Source organism: Lutra lutra, chromosome 7 (genome assembly GCF_902655055.1).
Source record: "Lutra lutra chromosome 7, mLutLut1.2, whole genome shotgun sequence".
Classification (NCBI taxonomy): Eukaryota; Metazoa; Chordata; class Mammalia; order Carnivora; family Mustelidae; genus Lutra; species Lutra lutra.
In genome coordinates this window covers 82,342,878-82,358,813 of record NC_062284.1, presented here as the reverse complement: position 1 = coordinate 82,358,813, position 15,936 = coordinate 82,342,878, and the positions used below count along the sequence as shown (strand labels likewise).

At 40.5% G+C, this 15,936-nt stretch overlaps 1 protein-coding gene across 2 annotated transcripts in view; it reads right to left on the bottom strand.

Moving 5' to 3' along the window:
• AKAP6 (A-kinase anchoring protein 6) overlaps positions 1 to 15,936 on the bottom strand; it is a 542,654-nt gene that overhangs the window by 222,581 nt on the left and 304,137 nt on the right. For both annotated transcript variants that reach the window (XM_047736848.1, XM_047736849.1), the window contains one exon: positions 14,800 to 14,922. In XM_047736848.1, coding sequence (XP_047592804.1) covers positions 14,800 to 14,922 — 123 coding nt within the window. The remainder of the gene's footprint in view (positions 1 to 14,799; positions 14,923 to 15,936) is intronic.

Below are 15,936 nucleotides of genomic sequence, written 5' to 3'. Positions count from 1 at the left end.
ATGATCAGACTTTATAAAACAGATAAAATACTACCTCTAATCCTATTCTATTCAAATTTCTGAAAAGCCCCGTTTGATGGGAGTATGGCAGTCATGTGGATATGAAATGAAATCAAGGAAATGTACACCTTGGTGGACAAAACTATGACAAGAGTGAAGAATGACTGCTCATGAGGACTCATAAGATTTGGATCTCCTGGCACAGCAAATAGTGGGAAAGACCATACTCACATTCAGAGGCTTAAAGATCGAAAGTGGCTCAGCTTTAGCAGCATTGTCTCATGAACACAGACTTTCAATCATCCAATGAAATACTGTTAATGTCTGCCAGGTCCATTGATGTCCATGAGTATTGAGATGTTGGTGAACAATCAAAGAGGCCGAAAACGAGTTATTGAGTCTTTCCTGACCAATTTCAGTTTTTTTAAGCGCATGAATTAGTAGATATTTACTGGGCAGTCTTTGCCAGGCTTGGAGATACAAAAGATAACAATACACAATATACAATCTGGGCACATGCAGCATATAGTCTTTTCGGTGAAAGAGATTAAAAAAAAAAAAAAAAAGCCAGTAGCATCATAGGACTCAGCATAGCATAAATGTGGGATCAGGGTTTGGTGTCTAAGAGAGAATGGAAGGACCTTAAGCAAAATGAATAGAAATATGCCCTACCCAATGAGATTTTTTTTTTTTAAATTAAAGTATTACGCTGGCCAAGTAAAACCAAGAGTGTGGGCTGTATTCTGTACAAGTGTGGCAGGTGCTGGATAGGTGCTGTGGGATCCCAAGCTGGGCGCCAGGTTCTGCAGAGCCTTGCAGAGAGCTAGTGGAGAAAGGACTAATTTGTATGCAGGCCTGGAGACAGCATTTATTGTAGCAGGAAGTAGGAAGCCAAAGGCAGGTAGGTGTGGCTGGGAAAGGGTATTAGCAGGAGAGGCAGAAGCTGTGATATGTGGTCATTAACTCCAAGGGCCATGTAAGAGTCAGGGAAGAAGATGTCAGAACACTGGAAACGGATGGACGCAGTTCTCTGTTCTAGAAAGCTCTCTCTGGTTGTTGTGCAGAGTTGATTTTAAAAGGGCAGACTGGAGACAAGCAGGCCATTAAGGAGGCTGCTATGGTAATACAGGCCAGATGTTTCTGCATGCTCACAATTTTTTTAATTAAAAAAAGGTATGCTTTTCTTCTAAATGAATGAAAGTAGAAAAAAATGGAGAAAATCTTCTGTCTTTTTAAAGTTTTTCTCAGTGTGTGAGAGCAGCGTGTGCCAGAATTTAATTCCTTGGCTGTTCTGATGATAAATACCAGAGGTTATTAGTCAGGAGTCTCCCAATGTGAAAGACATATTGAACTGATGAACTTTTACTCCCACTGTCATTTTAAAGAGATGGTATATATGCTGATGAATAAGGCACTTGATGACACTTTTTCTTCACACAAAAGATTTTTACTACCCTAAGAAAATGAAAACTTGCTTTTTTTTTTCCTTTTTTTTTTTTTTAACAAGGGCAGGAGGAAGAATGTGTTTTCAGTCAGAAAAGCAGAGGCTTAAAAAGTCACATGCTACCTGCCTTAGGCCATCTCCACCGGGGTCCCCTCTGAGCCATGCCCACACCATCCTGTGTTCCCACAAGCTCTTGGTGAGGAAGAAAGCCCCGATCCCCTGGGTAGCAGCTGGAAGCTACTCTTCTCCTCTCCCCAATGCCAACAACAGAGGATGATCATGTGGTCCTCAAAATACAAAATATACCTTGTAAATGCCATATGTGTCAAGAATTGAAAGATTTTTATGAGTATAACAGTTCTTTGTTTAAGAACCTCCTAAAAACTGGACAAGTTATTACATAGCCATTCAAGTTAAGATTGTGAAATCACATGAAAAATACACAGAATGTATCACAAGCTCAACAAAATGAAGATTCAGAATGGTGTCTGTGACGGCAGTAGAGCTATACAAATGAATAGTCCCAGTGCATGGAAACAGAAGTCTGTGGGGAAACACAACGAAATGTTAACATCATTTGTGCAGGGTAGGACCTGGAGTTAATGTAGCCTGGTCTCATGGAAGGGGTTCTCTGTGCTTCGGCTTTCTACAACAGAAGATGAAAATAATACTGACTTCTAGGTTACTGCAAGAATTAGAGATAATGATTGTAAAGCACTGAAGCAGCACCCGGAAATAAGTGGGACCAAAGAAAAATCATTACGACTTTTAAATTCATTTTCTCTCTTTTCCGAACGTGGTCTGTGGGAAATGGTACTTTACGGTGACTTCAGGCGACAAGGAGCACTTCCCGTTGAGGCTCTCTGACCTCTGCAGGTGCATAGACCACATGGTCTTTCTCCAGTGTCACCACCCAGCACAGGTCTGCCCACAGGGGACGCCCAAACATAGATGCTGCCATCTGAGATGGGGCCGAGGCTGCCCGGACAGAGAGGCCAATGATTTGGGGCTTCCTCCTGCCTCGAGTGTGTGCTCTTGGGCAAAGCATCTAACCCTTCTGGGCTTCTGTTTCCTTATCTACAGTCCAGGCATTTGGACTCAATATTTTCCAGCCCTTGGACGTGCTGATTTTATCTTTCAGCCAGACGGTTCAGGATAGGTGGCTTGGGAGGCTTTTTATTTATTCTAAACTAGAAAATTTTCAAAGGGTGAAGAATCCCAAAGGCCATCTAACCATTCATCTACCCCAGGGCAGCTCCGTCCCTCAACCATCCTGGGCAGATGTGTTCATTCTATTTTTAACTATCTCCAGGGAAGTTTCTTCTATCTTCTCATCCCAAGTCCGCAACATTTCTTCTCAGGAATTTAAGAGCTCTGTGCAAAGCAGCACGAGCCTTCCTCTGTTTCAAATTCTTTTGCCAAGTCATCTCCGCAGTGTGGGAGTTGGAAATCAGAAACATTGTGAGAATATGCCAACAAAATCCACACGTCCAATCAATCATCAAGCCCTGCCAATTAATTTCTTCAACCTCAACTCTTCCATATTGATTAACACTGCCTTTAAGTCAGGGCCTCATCATCATCTCTTGCCAGGATGACTTCAACGGCCTTTGGTCATGGCCCCTCAAAACCACATTTATTCCTTATTTGTGGCCTGCCTGTGAAGGTGCAGGCATTGTCCTAAGTACATGGGATGTGGCTATGAACAAGGTAAATAGCCCCTGACCTCTCAGAGTTCACCATCTAATGGGGGATGGAGGGTGTGCATCTTAGTTGCAGTCAATTGTATCAAGGAGGCCATGGCAGCACGTGGGTGCTGGTGACAGCATGGTCTCTGGAGCTGGTCGGCCTGGGTTCAAGTCTCAACTCCTCCATCACCCACCCACTGTGTCACTGTGGGGAACCTCTGGTTACTCAGTTTGTTCAACTGTAAAAAGGAAGAAATGTTAGTGCCTACTTCAGGAGATTGCTGTGATTACTTCAGGAGATCACCAGTAGAAAACAGTCCGGCCTATCATAATAGTCCAAGAAAAACCATTTCATTACACAGAATGGCCTGCCTCCAAAACAACTCCGGAAAAGATGCTCCTTCATTGTAGGATAAGGTCCAGCCGCTGGCATGACCTACAGAGCCCTCTCAAATCCCAACCAAGTCTACTTCTCAGGTCCCATGTCTGCTTGAAATGCGCCTGAAATGCTTCAAGTTTCCAGCTTACACCAGCCATCTCACACCTCTGAGATTCTGTTCTTGCTGGTACCTGTGATAAGGACTGGTATGGACAGTCCCCCCCATTCCCCTGGCTAAGGACCTGCTCGTTTTTTAAGATTCATGTCAGGGGTCAATCTCTCTAGCAAGTTTTCCCTGACTTTCTTCTATCCTCCCAGTTTGCACATTCTCCTAAGTATCCCCAGGACATGTGCAAAGCTCAAACCACTACTTGCTACCATGCTGGATAACTAACTGGTGATGTATGTTCTTCCCGGCCATGAGTTCCTAGAGTTTCTTCTCACTTATTCTTGAATCCACAGTGCCTCTAACAGTGCCTGGCACACAGAATAAATAAAGATTCATACCAAAAACCTTCCATGGAGCTTTCAAACTGCACATGGCACTTTGGGAGATGTTGGTGTAGTCACTCTTCGCTTGGAATTGGTTGATAAATGTCCCCAAATTTTACTCAGTGAACACCATGTAAATGAGCTGTCATGTTCCTTCGCTTACAAAATTACTTGCCAATTACACTTAGATGATCCCAGTGTAATTGCCATGTAAACTGCACCCTGGCTGAGATAGCCCAAATCATCAATTTAACTTTACCCTCTCATCATATGGTATTTACCACATAATTAAATAAATGGTCAGCCACCACCACAATTGTATATCTCCCCAACGAAATGAAGTGGCTACATTTGTCACTGATTTATCAGTTATGACAATACGCAACACACCTCCAGGTATAATATCAGAAGCTTAAAAAATTTGAAAGCACTATAAAACTCTTGAAAAAGAAATTACAAGTTTATGATCAAAAAGAGAAGCATTATAAAAACTTTGTTTACTTTAAAAGAAGAAGGAGGAGAAGGAAGAAGAGGAGGAGAAGGAGATGAAGAAGAAGAAGGAGGAGGCAATAAGATATAAAGACAAAAAGTCCTCATTCCTCCTAAGGAGACTTTCTTCCTAAAACCTCAGATAATAAAAACATGCCCAAGAATTTGAAGGGAAGTTCAGTTCTTCAAACAAATCACAATTTCTTTCAAATAAACAGTTGCATTTTGCTGTGTGTGGAAGGCCAAATGTATTTTACTAAGGTTGACATTCTTTGCTGATCAACTTGTTAATACCTCATGCAAGAATTAGAGAGACACTAAATGGGAGAGACACTAAATGTTGACAGTGCCTCTTAGTGACCACATTTTCATTTGCTTTTCTGGATGCCACCTCCACACCTGGCACAGGTAATCACATTGACTTCCCAGCATGGCCACATTAGACCAAATGGATTCACAAACAGAGGTTCTGTCTAAAGGGACTGTTTGACTTCCAGAACACACTGCTCTGAGGCTCTGATTGAAAAAGAGGTCAGTGCTGGCCCAAATATCACTCTGCCCCCCGCGGTGGAATAATTGATGTGCAGCAGCCCCTACAGATGAGTGGAGTCACTGAGGTGATGGATGGATAGAAGTATATTATTCACATGTACATCTGCTAATATACAGGCCCCAGTGCAAACACCAAGACTTAAGAATATTATGTGGATTTAGGACAATCCCTGAAGGACTCTACTTCCATTAAAAATTTGTTTGGCAGCCTGGGGCAGATCTATTCCAACTCCCACATGCTTCATGCATTTGAGAGGGGGAACCAAACTGCTTTAAAAATAAATTTAATAAATCTTGTAATGTCAAATCATTAACATCCTGTCTAGTCATATCGTCTTCGTATTTTGAAAGAGCAACATTAACCTGTGGAATTTTTTTTAAAGCTTTCTAATATCTGAGTTAACATTTTTATTCTCCTTGGGTTTTCGACCAAAGGGAATGAATTACATCCTGAAAACAGGAGAGAACATTCCAGTTTTTTCCTTCTATAGGCATTTCTCTTGTCACAAATATACCAGATAACCCAGAAAGCCCTGTGACCAGAGTCCATTTTGGTTTGGAAATAGTAGAGGAAATAATTGAACTCACAGACATTCCCAGTTATTGTTTGCTGATTTACAATACTAGTTATAATTTGCTGCTTGTAATGGTTGTAACACTGCTCTTACAAATGTTCATTCATTCATCTAGCAGATATTTTTAGTACCTATTATGCACATGCAAGGCTGGGTGTCAGAGGAGACAGTAAAGAGACACACAAGCTATCCCCTCAAGCAGGTGACAGTCTGGGTGGATGGGGAGAAACCCAACCTCTCTAAGGACACCCGAGCTTCACACACCACATATACTTCTCAGGTCTCCAAGGAAAATGCTCACGATTCCTTCCGAATGAACAAAGTATCCTCACCTACGACGTGTTTGTTTGCTCTTCACAACCATCTTCAGCAACTGTAACAGTTGTTTTCTGTGTCAGATCTGTTTCAAGCCTGAAACTCTCACCTTAATATTACTTACATTGAATGCACTGCTTCAAGATTCCAAAATCCTATGTGACCCAGTGGCTAAGGAGGATCTGCACCTGGGTGTACACTGGAAGAGCAGCGGGAGGCGACGGCACCCTGGCTCAGGTGAGCTAGGTCACGCACTGGCTTCTGTCCACATAGGCTTCTATATGGACATGCAGCCTGGGCTGGAAGCCTCATGGTACAAAGCCAGTCTGCAAACCTTCTCTTCAGCACTTAGCCTACTACTGCCCTAAGTAGGAAGTGCTTAATAAATGCAGTGTTTCCCTGGCATTGTAATTTAAAATAACCATTCTGTTCTAAAAAGAGCAATAAACAAAATAATAAATTGGTAAAATGTTTAGCCACCAACAATTTTCAAAACGATGAGAACTGCTGGGTATCACGGGATCAAGTCCTAACACTGAGTCAAGCCAAAGTGTATTCCCAGGGGCTTTGAACAATTCAGGAATCCTTTTAAGCTGAAAACGGAAGATAATACTCTGTGTCTCCTAGATGGACAGAATTAGACCTATGAGCCAAGGAACAGGGTCCAGGACTTCTACATGGCCAAAATGAGCCTCCCATCCCCACACATCATCATCAAAATGCCTGCATGCATGCCTGGTGGGCCTTTCCATTCCCAAGCCACCAAAGGAAGTAACTCAGGGCTGGGACCTGAGTATTTTAAATACCCCAAAGAGAAGTAATGCTGCTTCCCTACTAAACTCTCAGCTCTTCACCTTAAGCTGATGGGAAGCAAGGGAACAAGCAAATAGAACTTCAAAGGTCCTATGAGGCCACCAGCTCTGCTAGGCAAGGCGAAGGGAAGTGGCGGCCAAACTCACACAGCTCAGGTTTTTGAAGTCTAACTGACGGTCTCCCATTAGCTGAGCAATACAGTCGCTGCTGAACGGTGGCAGCTGCTGGTCTTGTAAAGCTCAGGCTTCTTGGGCCAGTGCTGCCCATCATCTCAGCAGAGAAAGGCAGCCAGGGAAAGGTGGGCACCAGTAAGTGCCCATCATCTGTTAACTTGAAGCAATGAAAAATGGAGCAGAGGTGGGTATAGGAAGGCAAAGCAAAAGAAAACCAGCTTTCTTTGGGAAATTCTCCTGTATGGCTAAAAACTGTGAGAAGTATATTGTTGTTGTTTTTAATGAAACAAATGAAAGCTATTTAATAAAAATACGATGCAATACAAAGTTCTAAATGTAGACAATAAATGCATGAAAGTATCTGTATGGAGATTTTGTTAGCCAGGAACATTACCAGTTTAATCCAGTCTGTCTTTATAAGTACTTAGGGTAATGACACAGTAAGGAAAAATTTTCAAACCCTCCAAGGTTACCAAGGGTTATAAGAAAGGGTACCAAGATTAGAAGCACCGTCTGCAGGATTTGGGCGCTTCTCTGCCACCTTGTGGTAGCCCCCTCAAATTGCAGGTACTGATCCTAAAAAGAACGGCGAAGGTGGGCTTTAAAAGCTACCCCATATACACATACTCAACCTCTGTACGCACATAAACATGGACCCTATACGCTTTTCCAGACCTGTAGCAAAAGCCGTCCCTAGACTACAACAGACTTTCCTTACATGGGGTCTCTGAGCTGCTACAAACAGCCACTAATGGGACAAGGAAGAGAATTTCAACTAATGTTAAAAACAAAACAAAACAAAACAAAACAAAAACAAAACAACAACAACAAAAAAGAACCCTGAATGCTCAATGCTGTATTATTTGCAAAAGCATAAATAAGGACGCGGCTTAAATGGCCATCATCATGGGACGATTACATAAATTGTGGCTCATCCACACAATAAAATATTAAGGAGCTGCTAAAAGTAAAATGGGTAGATCTTCATGTACTGACAGAAGGATATCTGAGATATCTTTAGATACAAAAAGCAAGTCATTGAACAGTATGTATAATATGAATTTTAAAAATTCTTAAAATGTATGCATTTTTACACCAACAGGTCCAAAAGGATACAGAACAAACTGTTTATGCAAGTTATCCAAGGGAGGGTAAGACTTTTCACTTTTATTTTTATGCTCTTTTATACAGTCTGAATTTTTTTTCCAGTGAATATAATGTTTTCCTTTAACTAGTTCCATAATATCAGCAGTTGAATGAAGATGAAGTTTCCTTCACCTTCAGCACATGCCCCCCAAGCCAGGGCACTGAGTTTTTGTAACATCTGCCCCTTCTGTCCCATGTAAACACTCCTTGTAATGTTCACATTCCCTGGCTCCACACACCCCCAGATGGCCCTAGAGTTTCAGTTCTACTCTACACAGAGAAGCTGTCTGCCAATTTTCACATTCTTCAATACATTCAAGTCTTGGTCAGATTTCCATCAGCTGTGGAGTGGCAGACCTTGCTGTGCTACTGTCAAGGACATTAGTAGCCTTGGGGAGAGTAGGGAAGATGAAACAGACATTGGCAATGAGGTTTGTGACCATTCAAGAGAGAACATCAAATAGAAAACTCTGATCCATCCCTTTCTTGCTAATCTACCTGCTCTCCTCTGTTCTTACCTACCTTCCACCTAACCCTGACCCACATCCTCTCCAGTCTGCCCATGGTTAGGCATCATTTCATCCTTGCGTTCAACAACAGCCTCCCTCATCTTAGGCTTGTTCCACCCATGCCGAGGTAAGCAAGCTCCCGGAACACACTGGTCTAACAGGACTGGAATCCGAACATGCTTTTGACACATGTAGAGACCTATTGGCTGCTTATCAGCCTGGCCTTGATGTCTGTTGAACCCTGGATTCCTCAAACTGTTGAGATATCCATGTTCTTTTGGGACAGAACCCCCCCAAATAGTGTCCTTTTAACATACTTTCTATTCACATCACAGACCAGGGACTCATTTCCTTAATACATATAAAACTCCCATCAATCTTGAAGCAAAAATCCAAAGACCCAACAGAAAAAATAGGCTAAGAATATGAGCAAAGAGTTCTCAGAAAAGAAATACAAATGACTCCTAAAAATAAGAAGAGGTACTCGACTCCATTTAAAATACAAGAAATACAAACTAAACTACAATGAGATGCTATTTGTAACTATCAAAGGGACATAGATCACCAGTGTGATAACATACTTCATAGCAAGGATGGGCCAATGGAGGCATTCTCATGCCCTGCTGAGTATAAATGGTACAATCATTATCAAGGACAATTTGGCAACACATGAAAATTGTAAACATGTATAACTTTGACCCAGAAATTTCACATATAAGGTATTTACTCTAAGGATAGACTTAAATGATGCATGAATATTCAAGGATATTCACTGAGGCACTGTTCATAATTTTAAAAAAGACTGCAAACAATCTGTTTTCATCAATAAAGAACCAGTTAAGTGAATTATGGCATATTCATAAATGCAGCCATTGAAAAGGATAAAGTCAGTTCTACATTTGCTGATTTTGAATTATTGGTAACTTAAGTCAAGGGAACAAAGTGAAGTACACATATACATTTGTTTTCAAATACCTTGAACAACTCTGAAAGAATATAAAGAACCAAGGAACACTGGTTGCTTCCGAGAAAGAGAATCGGTAACTGGGGGACAGAGGTAGGAGGCTTACTTTTGACTTTCTACCTTTTTGCTCCCTTCCTTTATTTACCTTTAGAATTTTGTGTAACATCCATATATTCATGAGTCCAAAATTAAAAAAAAAAAAAAACCCACATCTTAAAAACCAGATAACATTGTCTGTACCAGCATATATTTCAAATGTTATACTCAAATCCATTCTCCATTATGCACATAGTTATTCCTTCTCTAAGCCATGGACCTCATCTAGTTAATCAATGTCAAACTGACCCTACCCCCATGGAATTTACAGTGGATTCATGTCAGTCTCCTGTTTTAAAGTAAAATCAAACCCTCATGGAGTCCCTTTGCTCCCAGAGAAATGTTCAACCCATTAAAAAGACATTCAATCTCCTTCACCATCAGCCCCAACTGCAAGACCCCAACCTGGTCTCAGACACACCAGATGGCTCACCACACCTCCCTTACCTGCCCATGATATTTCCTCCCATCTCCTCTCCTCCCCTCTCCAACCAGAAAATCATATATGACCTGCGAGGTCTATATCCAATGATTTCTTTGAGCCTTCTTTATTCTCAGGAAGAACCAATAAAACTTCTCTCTGTACTCCTAACAGTACTTTGCTTATCCTACAAGAAGTTTACTGCTCAAAATTATATTATATTTATCATTTATGGCTCTATAGATGACTACATTTAATCTATGGTCATCTCCCTCAGATTGCAAATCCCTGGAAGAAAGAAGCCAAACTCATTCATCATGTATTCCTAGCACCTACGTAACTGCCTGGCACACACAGGGGCTTGATATATATGAACTCCTCACCACCATTTCTCCCCATGTTTTCTCATTCATCAAACTGAACTAAGAATATTGTTCCTCCAGTGCTATTTCTATGTGGCTGGTTAATGTTTGCCCAGTATGACATGGTACTACCTATGCAAATTTAGCTCCAAAGTTTAAGCCAGGCCCTTGTGCTTAGTTCTTCTTCCTAACTCTTGCACAGCTGTCTGGAGTTAACTAGACTTTGCTTTCTCCTACTATACATCTAATTGACTATAGATTAAACAACAACAACAACAACAACAACAACAAACCAACAACAACAACAAAGAGACCCAGCCCGTTTGTTTTCCTGCAAGTGGTTTTATATGGCGTGGCACCCATCTGGTGAGTTCGGCATGCATAAGAACTACTTGGGAGATCAGGGTTATCTTTTCAAAAGCAAATATGGACGTGGAATGAAATCTCTAGAGGGAGACCTTGCTGTCCTCCTCTGTTGCATTACTCATAAGCACTCTCACTCTGAAGATACTATGAATTCTCTTAAAGGAAAACATCTACATAGCCTGCCCGGAACTACTGATGGCACTTCTATATATGATGCATCTAGTCAAATGTAGCTTCTGGGGACTTGTATTTCTTTAGCCACTAAGAAAGGTGATGAGAGAAACCACCTAAATGTCCACCAACAGATGAAAGGATCAACAAACTGTGCTAAATTGGTACAGTGGACTATTGCTCAGCACTCCAAATGAATAAGCAGTTGAAACTCCCATCGAAGTAGGTGAAAGAAACCAGAGGGGCGGGAGGAGATGAAAGAGAGAGAGAGACAAAGGACACACCGTGTTTGACTCCATTCATGTAAAATTCTAGAAAGTACAAAACAATCTTCATAGTAACAGAAAGCAGATCAGCGATTGCTTAAGGGTCCGGGAAAGGCCAGGAGGGAAGGGAGGAAGGAATTACAAAAGAGCCATGAGGGAGCCTTTGGAAGGGATGGCTACATTCACTATCTTGACTGCGAAGATGGTTTTATGGGTATACACATTTGCCAATTTGTTGAAACTTGTAGATGTACATATTTTAAATACATACAACTTATCATATGCCAATTATACCCCAATAAAGCTGTTTTAAGAAAAAGCAGACAGAAGTGAGGAAGAAGGGAATCTGTCCGAGAACATATGTATACAATACTGTTTTAAAAGTGGTTTTCAAAGAAGAGGGATGCTTGGTACTCACAAAATACATTTCCAGAATGATATTTTCCTGAAAATGTCATTTTCTAGGAAGACAGGAATTGTATTTTTGAGAGGAGCACCCGGGTTGCAAGCAGATGATTAATTATCATGGAAAATCATTGATGTATCATCGCAATTTCACAGTATTTCTTACAGTTAAAATAAAGCTCCTTCGTATCTCTCATAAAGGTATTGTAAAGCTGTAATTGATTTGTGTTGGTAAAAACCCTTGGTTACCGTCATGGAAAATAATTGAATTAAGTATCAAAATATAAATGTACAACTTTTGTTATTATTTTTATGTTTGCTTTTCTTTAATCACTGCAGGGTGCCAACTCTTCTAACCCATTGTTAAACCAGGGAAGACAGTGAGCTTGTGGGGCTCATACATCTGTTGATGTAGTGTTAAATTACAGAATCTACAGAGGTGTTTCAAGAAACTCATATAGCTATCTCTACATACAGGATAATCTTGTCCATACCACTCACCCACTTAGTAAGGAGCAGTAATGACTTACGCAAGTTGCATTCAAGGATATAAATCTCTGGGCTTAGGTGTATACTTTCTTTATGGGAAGGCAGACATTCTTTTGCCTTCTTTTGAGAAGAACAACTTAATATTAACTCAGCACCATAGTAAGGAAATACAATAAAAAATATAAATGACAGTATTGATCAGGAGGACAATGTAGATTTTGTCCACACAGGGTAACTCAATTTGTTTGAGAGACATTTACACAACAGGCTATTTCTAAAGTAACAGACACCGCACGCCGCACAGCAGGGACACAAGAATTGTCCAGAAATATCATTGCCGATCCGCGCACGCTATGCCCCCACTAACTGGCAGCCGGTATTATTCATAATTTCAAAAGTCAAAGTTGTGATTAGAACTTAACATTCACTGAGCTGGTCTGGAGGGTGGAGTACCTTACTCTTTGCTAAGCAGAGATAAAGATATTCCTATGTTATCTCTCTTCCAACTGATATAATTAGACACAATAATAGAGAAAACTCATTTCAAGAAAGTGTTGATCATTAGGCAACAACAAGGTTGTTCTTTAAGGGAACAACATTTTAAGAAGGACTCTTGGCTATGGATGTAGCAAAGGGGATGGTGAGGTCCACATTTTGGATGAGGCTGTCATTATGAGGCAGGTACACACACATGCAATTCATTACGGGCAGCTGTAAAGAGTTTGGCAACTTATTAAGGCTAGAATATAGTAGTCACAGGCTACATGTGGCAATTTACATTTAAATGTAAGTTAATTAGAATTAAAAATTCATCTCTTCAGTTGCTTTAGCCACATTTCAAGTGCTCAGCAGATGAGTGTGGTGAGTGGCTCCCATGCTGGACAGAGCAACCTTGAATATTCCATTCTCACAGAAAGTTCTAGTGGATGGGTGTGGGCTAGAATGAGGCAGAGGCCAACACAGGGATGCTAAGGAAGGAACCCTGTAACAGGGACTTGAGAACGACGAGTGAACAATTGCTTACAAAGAGGCCACGATGCCAACTCCCAAAGAGAAGCGAGACTCTGGTTCATACTCTCCTAGCCTGGCATTCAGCAAACAGCCTAGAGTTAAAGCACTCTTTATGTCCCCATGCCCTCTGGGACCTCAAAAACTAAATGTGTGTTTTCCATAAAATATTAAATCAAGAGAAATTAAGACAGCACACTTAATGTGAAATAAAGTTCATATACTCCTGTTTAAACACAGATTAGAATTTCTGTCAGAACAATGCCAGTGAAAAGTTGACATTCTAATTAATACAATTTACATTATAAAGCACTGAATATCTTTATCTTGCTATTATGAAATGCCCTCTTTAAAAAAAAAAAAAATCAAGGCTCTACTGAATAGGGAATTGAGTACCAAGGGCAATATTTAAAAACCCATGTACAAGAGAGGTGGTTAGGGTCACTGGCATTTTTATACACCATCAACCCAGGTCTCTAACAAGGGAAGCAATACACTCATCCTCTTACACATAGTTTTGTCATCTTTTATCATTCATGAAGCGATTTTCATGCAGCAATAGGATTTTGAGGCTGTTTTACTTGCAATGATATAAAACATACTGGAAACCACAAACACCAAAAGACTAACACATCCTCACTCTCCGTCTCCTCTTCTCCCCACATTCCCCCCCCCCCCGACTCCCCGCCATCTCCCTCTCTCTCATTCTCTCATTTAACAGCATAGGGAACTGTCTGGAACCCTGTGAACTCGCACACACATAGGACTTCCACACAATGTTTATTCAATCCAAATTCTGAGTGTGTAAGAGGGGCAGAAAATCAACCCCACAGTTGGGTACCCAAGGATTCATGTTCATTGCCTTTGTCAATTTTATGCTATCGGTGAAAGGAATAAAGATGAGATCCTTAAAGCCTGAATTTTCATTTCCTAGGACAACGTGCTTTTTCTTCATGCTTTATCACACTCCACTACTTGGTTTCCACCCCTTCATAATTGATATCAGCCATTTGAAGCATTCAGTAAAAACCTCATGAGGTTCATCAAATGTCCCCCAGTCTATAATTCTTGCTTCTAACATATTCAGAAGCATATTCATCCAAGTATTTTCTACTTCCCCTCCATGGTTTTCCCTGTGCACAGGGACTAGTGTAATGACAGTTGTATTAATTATATGCTGAAAAAACCACATAGCAGCAAAAATGATGGAGATCATCGTTTTAAATATTTTATTAAAATAACCCAGTGTAGAACAGATAATGTAGACCCTCTTGATAATGAGAGGTTCATTAATTTTACAAGAATTCTAGAAAGCTTAGAATGGTCATCAAAATTATCTCTTTCATTTATTTATTTTTTCAGAAGAGGAAAAACCTTCAATCATACCTTTGGAGAACAAGAGTCGAGCAAATTTTCTAAGGTATTTTTAAGTAAATGACTTACCTTTCTGGAAAAAGTTTTGAAAAAAATAGCTTGAAATACAGAGGATTTAAATTTCATAGTATATTACTTGAAATGCCTGTAAATTTTCAGCTTCTGCAGTTTACCCCATTAAAACTTGGTTTTATTAGCATATAATGACTTCTGATAAATAAAATTGATATTCCCCATAAACAAACAAGCAGTGCATTATAATCCTTCACTACTAACAGCAAAAGCAACACAGTCTTGCCTACCAAGTGTGTCTCCAGGTACAGCTTAAGGCCATCCGTCTCTGCTTTAGGGGGTGTCCAATTCTCGGTGGTTTCCATGGCTTCATGTAACCACTGAATGAATTCATCCAGCTTGTTTACAAACCCCTTTGTGACAGAAAAGAGAAGGGGGGGGAAAAGGACAAGAAAAGCATGTTAGTTGATCATTACTTTAAAGCCAGTCTTAAAAATTCCAAACCTCTCGGAGGATAAAATTGATACCACTGCCTTCCCATTCTAGTTCCACACTGTGGAATGGAATTTCCATTATTCCTGGTTTGAAATTCATCAAAATGGAAAGACACTGTGCATGACTCCCTTTCAGTTTTTCCCTAGGAACATTTTTTTCTGAGGAATTTGGATTGGATTGTCGGGTGTCTTTATAAAGGTGTTCTCTGATCATCAAAACATTTCTGGTGTCTGACAAGTGCCCCTTCACCAAAAAATCAGGTCAGCCCTGCAAGGAACACTCCCTGGCTTTGGGGGATAAAAGCACTCCCATAAAGATGGTGGTCTTTACTCAGAAGCCTATGGAGAAGAGTTGCCTTAACTGAACTACAAATCTATTTTTAAATCACATAAGTGTTTAAAGGGATTTGGATGAGTTCTACTGACAGCCCAACTGTCTGCGGCTCAGTCTGGGTTCTAAAAAGCAAGGAAGGGTAGAGGAGGTGGGATCAATGAGCAAAAACGTAAACACCTGACTCTGGGTGTGTCCCTCACATAAAGAAATATTCTTAGCTAGGAAGCACAAATCACATAATCTTGCAATTTTTCAAGTAGTGGTTATAAAAATTTATTGACCATTTAAAAGAACACATCTGTACAAACGGAAAATATTTAAAAAAAAACGAAAGCCGGGCTATGAACCTAAAGGAAAGATATGGAGCTGGGCGCCTGCTTTCCGTGTCTAAGTAAACAGCACCACCTGGAGGTTGAAAGGAGCAAGGACAGGCTTCTACACTTGTATTCACTGAAGGCTTGGGATGCTATTTCCCTATTCAAGTTAACCCGTTCTTCAGATTTGCCTTTTGATTAATTTTGATTAATATTTTTAATGCTTAACTGAGAATATCCTGAGACCAAATTGAGAATAGGTGAAAATTCATTTTCTTTATCGTG